Genomic DNA, 11689 nt, shown 5'->3' with positions numbered 1-11689 from the left:
TATTTAATTCACTCTGCTGAAATGCTGATGGTTCACATTCTCTCAGTGCCATCTTGTGTGCATTGCAGTGAACTGCAGCTACCCAACCACAGTGGAGCAGTACTGAGGTCAGACAGGCAGTGTCACCCTTAGACCGTGCCAAGGCTATATACAGTACTTGAAGTCCTGAAAAATGGTCAACTCAAGCTGGAGCCTGGGGCCACTGAAACAAATAACCTAAGTACTACTACTTTTGTGATCAAAGGTTAAATGATGTTTAGAACCTGTAGACTGATGGCGATGGTAAGACTCTGCGAGTTGCCGAGCAGTGTCACCCTGAAATACAGGTTACTTTCCCACGGTTCTGTTCAGACCAAGCTTCCTTGGTAATCCAACCTAAAGTGGGCAACTTTAAGTACATGTGTGAACTCACCCAAGACGCACTGAGTCACATTTGACACGCAATGGCTCAGACCACATTTGGAGGAGGTCTGGATTTGACCACATTCTTTACAAGGTGTGAACACACATGCATCCAAGCCACAGTGACGGACCGCCCACTCAACTGACGTTCTCTGCATAAACACTCTTCGGGTGTTATATGTGGTTATCAGAGTATGAATGAAGACCACCCATTACATAATCCACCGTCACCTGACATATCCAACCTGTTGCAGAAGAGGCAAAGACAATCATGTGTAAATGTGCACCAGTGTAGAGAGACAGGTGAAGCATGACTCGTTGATAAAGCTGGGTTTTGCGGCCCTTTCATTAGCTTCTACTGCGGGTCTTTGTGTAGTAGCTTTGGTTGCAAGTAGTTTTCAAATGTCAGCGGAGCATTGAAGGAGCAGCCATGTGGAGCAGCAGCTGTTATTGAGACTGTGTCAGTGATATTAAGACCGAGATGGTAGAATTTAGCAAGCAAAAATAATTTGAATATATATAGATATATTATTAATTTCCCCGTTATTTCTCCAATTCTTAATATGCTAAATAAATGTAGCATAAATTAATACATGTTTAATTTGCTAAATACAACAAAATAATAATAAACACAAAACACAAAATTAGATGGATTTAGACGATTTAAAGTGTTCAAAAGGTTGTATGATGTATTTTTGTTTTTCTTAACACTACTTTCACACAACTTTTCAAAAGTGACGGATGGAATTATGACACCAAACTAGCATTTGAATCTTTGACATGAATAGATGCTAGATGAATGGAAAAAATCCCTTTCTGATACAAAAAAATAAAATCTACTTAGTTTGGACATGCTGGAGATAAAATGAAACGCTCTTCAGTATAACCCGCTTAGCATGGACGTACTCTTAATCGAAACATGCTCATATGCATGTTGAGCTTTTATAGACTGTCCCGGAGATGGGGTTGCTCCACACTCCCATTCCCCCTGGATCCTATTGTGAATGTGTGCACTGAGCTGGCTCATTGGGCCCTCATGGTGAATGGCCCGCAGCCATTCACTCGGCATACAGAAGCTCATTAGAACTCTATAGACACACAATTGTGAGGCTCACATTAGAAACTTCCTCCTCTGCGGCATAGACACTGCACACAAAGTGCCAGTTTGCTGCTAAGCTAAGCGCATTGTCCTCCTGATTCATAGAACCTGGCCCTCCATTCACGATATTAAGTTCGAGTGGTGGAATATCAATTGCGTGTGCAATGGGCCGGTATCTTTTTAAGAGCTTTAGTGGGGTTAAAAAAGAGAGAAAAGGGATCTCAGCCTGGTCTGCAGAGTGCTGGCTTTCAACAGACCCATTGTGAGGATTCTCAATGAAGGGACCTCTGTTTTTTTCCCTCCATTTCTAAAAAAGAGATGGACATCAAATAAATTCACATGAACTTGCTTCAGGGTGTTTCTAAGACTCTACTGTTTAAGAATAGCCTAATTATACCTCCCTCTCCTGGAGAGCTCTATTGGAATCTGGCTAATTACACAGTGGTGAATCTTAATAACGATACGCTCTTAGAGACGCCTAATGTGCAGAAAGTGGCGTGAGATTGGTTCTACCTTGAAATATACGACTTTAATACGAACACACTGTCATCAGGTTGGAGGCGCTTTGACAACTTTGCAACTTGCCACAGAGTCTCATGTGTTGCTCAAAGGCTAATTTAAGAAGAGAGAAAGCAAATTAGAATGAACTCAACACATATGTTCAGTGTTATCACATAAGACACCTTGAGCACAATGAGGATCCTTTCTAAGCAAATACAGTTACAGGGTATGACGAGCAGCCTGGGCTTCCCTCCTCTTTTCCATCTGTCATATAAACAAATGACTCTCCAGCAAACAAAAAGCTTTTTTTTGGGGGGGGGGGGGGGCTATCATAGCCGCTGGCCTATGTGGAGCATGTTAACACACACTCGCTACACAAAAGTGGATAGCGGCCGTAGACTTGCTAACACTCATCATGTGACAGAGCGCTATGCCTTCTCCACCAGTCTGAGGAATAAAACCTCAAATTTGATTACAAGCAACCTTTGGCTCCCTGGCCATCGCACAATAGGCTGAGCTGTCTGGGCCAATTTCCATGCTCAGCATGAGGTATCTACACGCGCACACTGGAGCTCCCAGTCACCCACACATGCATACAAACACACACACACACTCCCCGACCAGTGTGGATATGCCTGTTTACTGTGCTCAAACGCCGGGTCTGTCGCCCCTCTTGTTGGACTTTCTATTACGATGTTGAGGATCATTAGTTGCAGTGTGAAAGGTTACGCAAGCCTCTTATTGGAGGTGTTTATACCAAAACTTTACAACTTGCATGTGTGTGCATTTTACAGCTTTTATTTTACAGTATGCAACACAAACAACCGTTTGACTGAAGACTGAATAAATATTTCAGTGCTTGATTCTGTTGCCTGTGGAGACACATGGGACTCTCTGTGAACCCCCCAGGAATGTTTTTTTACCAACTGACTGCAAATGTTACAAAAACTGAATAAGTAATGTTGTTTTTCATCCTCTAACCAGATCTGGTGGGTGAGGCAGTATTTATGATATACAATATCGTTAAAAAATAGCTTCAGAGATGCAATGTTTTATTGGATCGACTGAAACCTTTCATTTTATAAAATGTTCAGTCTTGTTTAATTTCAAAGATTTTAGAATAAGAGTAATATGTTCCTATGAATACTGTCAATTTTATGGATTATCATGGAACTGAGGCATGCACCTTCCTACCAAATTCTTAAAAACCTTCAGTTTCTTGAAGATAATCCCATTCATCTTGTAAAGCAGTTTAGGTTTTTTCAACCCGTATTTAGCCACAAAAATGTGGCTTGTTTTTAAATCACTATGCAAACCCTCACACAGCAGAGATTCTGAAATTAAACTGAAAGAAATAAAAAAAAAACACATTGCAAATGAACTGCCCCAGCACAATGGAGCTCTGAGGGAGGCTGGAGAAAAGGGAAAACTATTTACTACTGGAGAAGACTGTTTGGTGCATGTTAAACTTTGGCCAGCACTTCATTGTCTCTGGTGTCTATCATTTAATAGGCTAGTTGACATAATGAATGAGCCAGACCCACCTTCTGCCACTCCAGAAAGGCCCCTGCCTTATCTGAATTGAGAAGCACATTAGGGCCTCTCAGCCAATCACGACGCAGCCCTGCAGCAAAGTGCAGGCCCGAAAGAGGAAGAGCAGAGGACTTTTGTTTTCTTCAGAGTTTAATGAAGTTGGCCTGGTCACTCAAGAAGGGATTAAAGGAGAATTTAGTGTCACTGAGCTGTGACTGCTGAAGTAGGAACTCAAGTGTTCGGGTCAGTGAGTGAACAGGATGGTCTCAGTCCAGAGCTGTACCAGGAGGAATATGGCTGGCTTTCCTTCTGCTTTACCGGGCTTTGGGAGCTCGGGAAAGAGTTTTCTTATTGACAATCTGTTGCAATCTCAGACACCTTCGGCCAGTCCAGAAGGGACAAGTGGACACCTGAGACGAGTGGCGTGCGAGCGCCCAAGAAGAATCTGGGGCCATGAGCACGGAGCATATCAGAGCCAGACCCAAAGTCCTCAACAGGTGGACGACTTAGGAGGACCGCTTCTGCCACATTCAGGTAAGCAATTTTTTTTTTTTTAAACTAAACATAATATATTCAGATTAAATTTAAGGTTTTATATGTTTAAAATTGTAACTTTACATTCAAACTGCATGTTTATTTTTGTCTTTTTAACCTACAATATAGACGATAAATATGGCTTTAGTTGTTAATGTAAAATTCTATATTTTTGTGCTGGAATTGAGCCATAGATCTTATATAATCTAAAAGCAGATGATATGCATCTTCAAAAGGGAGTTACTGACTTGTTTTTTTAAGAGATTGTATCCAAAAATATAATCAAAATGAAATAACCAAACTACAGGAAACATAATTTTACGTTTCGTTACGTTTTCAGCTGTTAACTTTGTTTTCACAAGTGCATAAATGTCAGATTACTTTAAGTGTTTGACAGGTATTTTCACAATTTCACACTGAAGTACAAATATAATTTTGAAAGTTAAAATTGAACACAATTTAAATTTAAAACTGCCAGAACCCCAAGGTAACATTTCAATCCACTCTCTCTGCCTTGGTAATATTAAAAAAAACAGTGACTGCAAATGTTTTGCTCATTCCACATTAAAACTGATTTTTCAAGTTTTTCAGTTTCAGAATATTTAATGTCCCTCGATGGCCAATTCAAGGCAGTTACAAACTCAAAATGTAAACTATACACAAGGCAATCGCAGTTTAAAAAGAAGAAGAAATCACAGCAGTATCAAAAAGGCTATGCTCACAGACCAGTGGCAGAGGCCAGTCTACAGCAACAGCATCTCCAGTAAATTCAGAAATGAAGAATCAGCCTTGAAAACTTTTATATTAATCATCAGTTGTTCATTGCCATCACCTGAAATGTTGAAAAAGCTTTTACTTTTCAGGATACCAGGTTGGTGTCCACATTCTTTGAAAAGTTGGCAGTGATCCAGTTACAGTCCCACAAGTCACACCTGGAGGATCACGTGTCCACGTCTGACTGTCCCCATCTATCTTTGCAGGTGTGCTGAGCAGCGTTTTCCTGCGGAGCCCGCAGTATCTGCTGGCATGCTGCGGTGGGTCCAGCCCCCCTCCTGTCTTCTCCAGTGAGTGTTTTATGCCTCATCAGCAATGCCTCAGCTCCTCTCTAAGCATTAGCAGCAGGGTCTCCCATGCTCTCCACAGCTAATTACTGATGCAATGCCAAAGAGCTAATTCTCCGTTCAACTCTGCACAGCTCTATTCATAACCATTCACGGCTGTTTAGGACGGGGATGAGGGGTGGGCTGCACGGCTTTTTAAGGGTCCCAGAGGCCCCCTGTTTTGTACTTGCAAATACACACATTTACCAGCACAAATATGCAGAGCTAATAAACATCTTGTCTTGTGTCATATTAAGATAATAATTACCAGCTGTAGGTTGTTACTGCTGAGTAATGCAAATAGTTTCAAAGCTTTTCACTCCCTCAGCACATTAAGAAGTTTGGTTGAGAATTACAAATCTGAAGTAGCAGTTAAGAAAATGTGGCAACATGAATAAAACTGCATCTGAATTTTCTACTCATGGTAAACGTGAACATTTGCTTGAAATGTTTCTGTACATATAATTTAGGACTTGTGAGTATTTGGATGATGTCATAGCCTACTGTGGTAGAATGAAGTAAAACGTTCGTCTTATGTGGGCATTGTCCCTCATCAAGTGGAAGTTATTAGTTGCTGCGTCCTATGATGCCTGTCAAGAGTTGTTGAAAATAGCACAAATCAGAAAAGCCCTCATCCCACAAGTCCCTCGAGTCTTCTTAGTAGGCTGACACTTTCCCACAGTGCCCAGCAACAAAACAATGCCCACTCTAGCCGTGACCAATTGGCACTTTCACTCCACCATCCACACGCGACCTCACTGCAATTTTTCACTGCAGCAATGAACTCCACTAAGCACAAAAAAACTTGCCCATTCCTCCGCAGTGAAGGGCTGGACAAGGAACATCCCCCGCCCATTGTGTGGCTAAAGAGCTTGGTTCGCCGACCCCCCTCCTTTCTCCTGTCCTTCAACTCTCATTCCAGCCCATTGGAGACTCCTTGACTAGGACATAAAGCATTCAATGAAAGTGACTTTTATAGACTTATTCGAGCTCATCTTCACATACAAACTGGCTTCAAACTTGCAAGAGAAAAGATTTAGTGTTGGGCCACTGAGCCATCGAGTAATGGCATTTCCATTGAACAGGTCTATTGTTGGTGTCCCACAGGGCTCTATAGTTGGCCCACTAGGGTAGACACACACGTTGCCCAGGAATGACCTGGTAATCAGCTATTTAAGTGAAAGCTATTGAGCTCCAATAGAGAAGTGAGAAGCATGTCCAAACCTGTTTTGTGCTCCCTAGAGGTGGTCTATGTGCAGATTTGTCGTACAGATTAAAAAGGCAACGTTGAATGGACTGGATAAACTGTTCTACTTGACTTTTGTTGTGCGTGCACCTGTGAGTGAAGCAGCGTGGGATTGGTCCTCAAAGGTCACCAAATCCTTTTTTCCAGCTGAAATGGCTTTCTATTCTCTTTAGTCACCCCCAGTTTGTTAAATTGGACAAACAGAAAGTGTGTGACAAAGTGAGTGTGATTAAAAACAGCCTTGGTATGTAAAGGTAGGATATATGTGGAACTGTTGGTAATGTGTACATATTGCATTAGGACAGTATAATTTTGTACTGTTGCATAATTTTTTTTGGACCTCTTAATTAAAAATATAATCTAAATGGCTGGAATTTACCCTTGTAACTCTTGATATTATGAATATAAAAACCTGCATATGGGTCAAAGGGGAACTAATTACCATAACTGTACCGGTCAATGACCTCCTGAACATCCAAGATATTAACCTGGGACAGAAATGTCAAAACACTGACATTTGTACTTGCCACTCCTGTACAATAATGTTGACTCTACTAAGGGGCCATCCACACGGAGTCGGAGACGCTTTTTGGTTTAAACCAAATCGTTTTGGCCGATCGTCCAAACGAATCCTGTAAACGCACTGCCTTAAAACGAACTTTTCTGAAACCTTGTCCCAGGGTGAAAAAATTCGCAAACGCAGCCCTTGAGTGTTCGTTTGGATGGCGAAGACGCATTTTGCGTTTCGACGATGTCATCGCCACGCCCCTCGAGCGTAGCCTTCCACCTCTTATATCCCGCGAGACGTCTCATAACAGCATCAACAACAATGGCGGACTACATGCTCGTGTTCCTGCTGGAGACGATATTGGGCCTATTAGGGTTACTAGGGCAAAATATCATGCTCCTGTGCCACCACGCTGAGCAAAAAAGGCTGATGGACAACCACATAATCAACATTTTACATTCACCGCGAAGGGCTACCAGGAGGGCAACTAGGAGAGGATTTTGGGTTCGACCAGGTAGAACCTTCCTCTCCGTTTTTGGTGAATTTCTGAAACTGAAACAGCGCCACCTATAGGCCTGGAATATGAAGTAGCGTGTTGAGATGGTCGTTTTGCTAAGTGTGGACTTGGCCTAATATTGCTTTTTGTTCTTTTTCAGAGGGAGCTAATGTCCAAATGTGGTCTGCAAATATAAGTCCTAAGTCACGCAGAGGGATCCTCAGGAGGGCTGTGTTCTCTGAAGAACAACGGAAGGAGCTGGAGAGAACCTTTCGGAGACAGAAGTACATCAGCAAGACGGACCGGAACAAACTGGCAGCTGATCTCAGTCTCAAGGAGTCACAGGTAACGGAGCCGACATTAGCAAACCTCTCGCATATCTGATCCTAAAAGGCAACAAACAAGACGTAAATGGGAGGGTAACAGCAATACACCTCCCAGTGACCTCCAACTTTAGTTTTTAACTAGAACGAGACAATAATGTTAGCCATGCTAGCAACTATGTGAGGTATACTTAGGTACATACGTTCTTTTACCCTAAGACTGATATCAGCAGCTATGCTATCATACTCACAATGACAGTGGTAAAATGCTGATGTTCTAATATGATAATTAGCATTTCAAATATAGTAGTAAGTCAGAGAATTGCCATATTTCACAAAATAAGTGAAAGGTGGAGCAGCAGGTCTCTTCCTCTGGGCACCATGGATATCTGAACAAAACGTCAAACCGTCCGATATGTATACTTAACCACTTCAGTATTGACCAAAGTGGCAGACTGAAAGACAGCTATTGCCATCCCCAGAACTGTGCCACCAGCATAGCGAAAAATAAATGGATTAGTTCAACAAACTAAACTAAAATATTTTTCCACTCTCCCGCTACTTTAGGTAAAGATCTGGTTCCAGAACCGCAGAATGAAGTGGAGAAACTGTAAGGAGAAGGAGGTGCATAACGTCCGCTCCCCGATGGATGAGCTCATGGCCCGGGGGCTCGCTCAGGAGGAGGAGGAATCGTCACAGAATCCCACTAACTCAAAAACAGAGACATCACCAGCACAGAAGAGTACCAGGGACACATGAGAGGAGATAAATAAAACCCTCAAAAAAAGACTGTAGTACCGGGTGGGAGTTAGACATATATCAGCGGAATAAACTGTGAAGACTAACATTGATCATTTTAACCTCTCTTTCAATGCATGTCGTGTTTTGTTGCGTCATAAATGTAATTAGATTCAACTGCTTGGTCAATTTTATTGGATTTCTCTGGCTCCAGTAAGCAATTTCATGGTTATTACACTGACAAGTCTTTCCAGGAAAAAATCCCACTCTTCAGCTGTAATTGCAATCAGTCAAAGGCCCAAATGAGTCACTTCATTTACCGTATATGCGTATCAGACTTTTTTTTTTTTTTTTTAATAATGTCACATTTTGGTAAGCTTTACACTAATACTTTGTTCATAATCCAAATCCATTTGGAAGTCATATTTCACTTGTTATATTTTGTAAATATCTTTTTTTCATGATCTTAAACACATAGATCAACTGTAAATAAATTTTTTGAATGGATCCTGATTTCCGAGTTGCTTTTTCTTTCTGTTTTGGACTCTTGGGCAAAACCATTTCCATGTTAATGAAACACTCTACCACACACCATTCACCATTTCTATGAATGCGTTCTCCCATGAACAAGAATGTGACCATAACTGATAATGAGGACACATTTATTTATTTATTTATTTATTACACTTTTATGCTCATGGCTCCATTGTTAAATTAGCTATTGCATCAACACTGCAGCAGACAGACACGGCGTAGTAAATGCATACATGAAAAGCATTGGGGACATAAGTACAGACAGTAAAAACACACAGTGCAGTAAAATGCAAATGAGAATGACTGTTACCTATTTCATCTAACCAAATTTTGATCTCACTATCAACAGTCCAGTCCAGGAAGGGTGGTGCATTTCAGGATGCGGAGATAATTTTTGACTTTGTTGGAGTCCCTGCGGAAGCAGTAGAGTAGGTCATGATGGTCCACTGAGTCATGTTTCCCTCCTTTGTAGAAAGAAAGAGCAAAAGTGGGGGCCAAACTCTCTGGAGGGACGTAACCCACAGTGTTACCAAGCACTCCCTCTAGCTTCATCTGAGGGAGACAGAATGAAAGCAAAAGAATTAAATCCTACAGAGAATTGGCCATCATCTTATTTCTCCCTGGACTAACTAGTCTCAAATTTGCAGTGAATACAAAGTGATAAGTTCCAACTGCAGCCAAATACAACTTTTGCATATTCCCCCGTGAACTATAAAGATGTAAAAGTCACTCTTGTATATAAACACACATCAACAAAAAGCAAAGATTAGCATAGATGTACCTTCTCAGCCATTTTTGCCACTCCATCCCTCAGGTCCTGCACCATGTCAGTGATCTCATGTGCCTTGCTGTAGCTGTGGTGGTTGAAGTCTTGATTCATGCTCCAGTAGAGTTGTGACAGGGGGTCACTCCACGCCCCCAGCAGCCTTAGAATTACCTCTGTCAGTTGTTCTCGCTGTAAGTGAAAGAATCCCTTAAGTAACTTCTTTGAATATGTCATCAGCCATAAGCTTAAGTAAGTTTACCAACAGGGACACTCACTCCTAGTCGTTGAGCATTCTCTTTGTCGCCTGGTGTTAGTATGCTGTGTGTGTGGCACCTCCGTTTTCCTATGAAGTTCTTGTGGGGAAAGGAATGATGCTCCTGCGTCGACGGAAACACACAAGGGCTTAAAAACGGTCAACTCAAACAAGGGTGATTGATGATGAAAGAATGGCAGACAAAGGCTGACAGGGGGGTGATGGATGATCAATGTCAAGCATGAATAAAAACTCACAAATTCAGAGTGCAGGTCACTGGAGATGCCATGCATTCTTGAAGACTGTTGTATGACTCTCTCAAAGAGATCTGCCAGGGAAGGGACGCTGCACCCAGCCTGCCCGTAGGAACAGATCGGGACAGTGCTAACCCTCTTTGAAAAGTCCAGGTACCACAGCATAAGGACAGCAAACCAAACTGAGAAGAGAAACAAGACACAATTTAAGTCACCCAAATTCATAACATTACTTTAAATCTTTGCATTTGCATTTCCCCCATCTTACCTTTCCTCATGGTTACAGTCTTGCAGTGGAGACTCAGGCGATGAGTAGAACTGTTTCGCCACCAGAGTTAGTCTTGCAGAGGCAAACATGTACAATGACGTTGCTGATTAAATACACGTTTGTAGAGGATTAAAATGCGTAGTTTTCTCTGCACGTCATATGCTTCGCCTAGTTAGCTGCTTAGCCGAGAGCAGACAAAACTAACCCAGGCGGAAAAGGTTCTGCACTCTGTGGGCTGGCTTAGCCAATTTGCCAATTTAAAGTAATGAACATTAGTGTGTGAGGTAAATAAAAACTTTAATTTGTAGTGCCCAACTCCTGGTTCCTCTGAAGTGTAACGTCACATACAAATTTACGCTAAAATAACTGATCTTTATAAACGTCCCATTACAATTCTCTTGCTTTAATCCCACGTCACATCTAAAGTATGATACACTGTGATTATACCAAATGGAATAATGACGCTGTGACTTCACTGTTGGTCAACTGTCCCAGAGGGAAAACAAAGTCATACATTTGTGTTAATCAGTGCTCACTGGGGCCACTGACAACATTCAAACATTTATTTTTCACTCCCGGGCAGATCATCGTCATTGAAGGGTACGAAATTGAACAAAAGTGAACGTTAAATTTAAAAAAAGAAAACTATTGAACGGCCATTGTTCAACAACCCTTGCCGGGTCTGTTCAGGCTGGTAGTGAAAGCGGGGCTATTCAAATGTAAAGCGAGTGATTTATCTTCTCATTAGCGCTACATAGAGCCAGCTGTCTGCTGCGAGTACAGTCACGAGTCATTCTAAACAGTCTGACTTCTTATGCAAAACCACTTTTCAATTAAAAAGTTGTGCTAAAAAGGGGGAAAAAATCCAAACGGCCACGACTGCATGCATGTTTTACCTTGTGGTGGTATGGACAACAAATCTACTAGAAGAGACTATGCCATTTTTTGTATGAGAAACTTGTTTATTATGTGGATAAATGCTCAGTGGATATAAAAAAAAGTCTACCCACCCTTGTTAAATCAGCAGGTTTTTGTGATGTAAAGAAAAAAATAAAAATTCTGGACTTTCATTTAACTCACAACCTATGCAATGACACTGAATACCAAACTTACATTTCAGAGAAAAAAAAAAAA

The 11689-nt window shown here is 41.6% G+C and overlaps 2 protein-coding genes across 2 annotated transcripts; one reads left to right on the top strand and one right to left on the bottom strand.

Annotated features, from left to right (window-relative positions):
• Positions 1 to 3795: 3795 nt before the first annotated feature.
• On the top strand, positions 3796 to 9110 carry dbx2 (developing brain homeobox 2; the record flags this gene model as incomplete). Its single annotated transcript, XM_084555893.1, has 4 exons — positions 3796 to 4069; positions 5050 to 5133; positions 7580 to 7764; positions 8310 to 9110. The coding sequence occupies 4 exons, from the start codon at positions 3796 to 3798 to the stop codon at positions 8499 to 8501; spliced, it is 735 nt and encodes a 244-aa protein (XP_084412019.1). The 3' UTR covers positions 8502 to 9110.
• A 100-nt stretch (positions 9111 to 9210) lies between these two features.
• On the bottom strand, positions 9211 to 10703 carry LOC311495332 (prolactin-like). The gene is made up of 4 exons (XM_084554744.1): positions 10291 to 10703; positions 10056 to 10157; positions 9796 to 9969; positions 9211 to 9566 (listed from the first exon to the last, which is right to left on the bottom strand). The coding sequence occupies exons 1-4, from the start codon at positions 10510 to 10512 to the stop codon at positions 9357 to 9359; spliced, it is 708 nt and encodes a 235-aa protein (XP_084410870.1). The 5' UTR covers positions 10513 to 10703; the 3' UTR covers positions 9211 to 9356.
• Between the last annotated feature and the right edge of the window lie 986 nt (positions 10704 to 11689).

The sequence above is a fragment of the Chelon labrosus genome, assembly GCF_963514085.1.
Source record: "Chelon labrosus genome assembly, chromosome: 11".
Lineage (NCBI taxonomy): Eukaryota > Metazoa > Chordata > Actinopteri > Mugiliformes > Mugilidae > Chelon > Chelon labrosus.
The sequence above is the reverse complement of the archived record's forward strand: the minus strand, read 5'-3'. Positions and strand labels throughout refer to the sequence as shown.

Coding starts and splice junctions, on each gene's coding strand:
- LOC311495332 (XM_084554744.1), bottom strand. CDS start 10,512: ATGAATTTGGGTGACTTAAATTGTGTCTTGTTTCTCTTCTCAGTTTGG. Junction 9,970..10,055: donor AGAATGCTCAACGACTAGGA/GTGAGTGTCCCT, acceptor TTTCACTTACAG/CGAGAACAACTGACAGAGGT. Junction 9,567..9,795: donor TGGCAAAAATGGCTGAGAAG/GTACATCTATGC, acceptor TGTCTCCCTCAG/ATGAAGCTAGAGGGAGTGCT.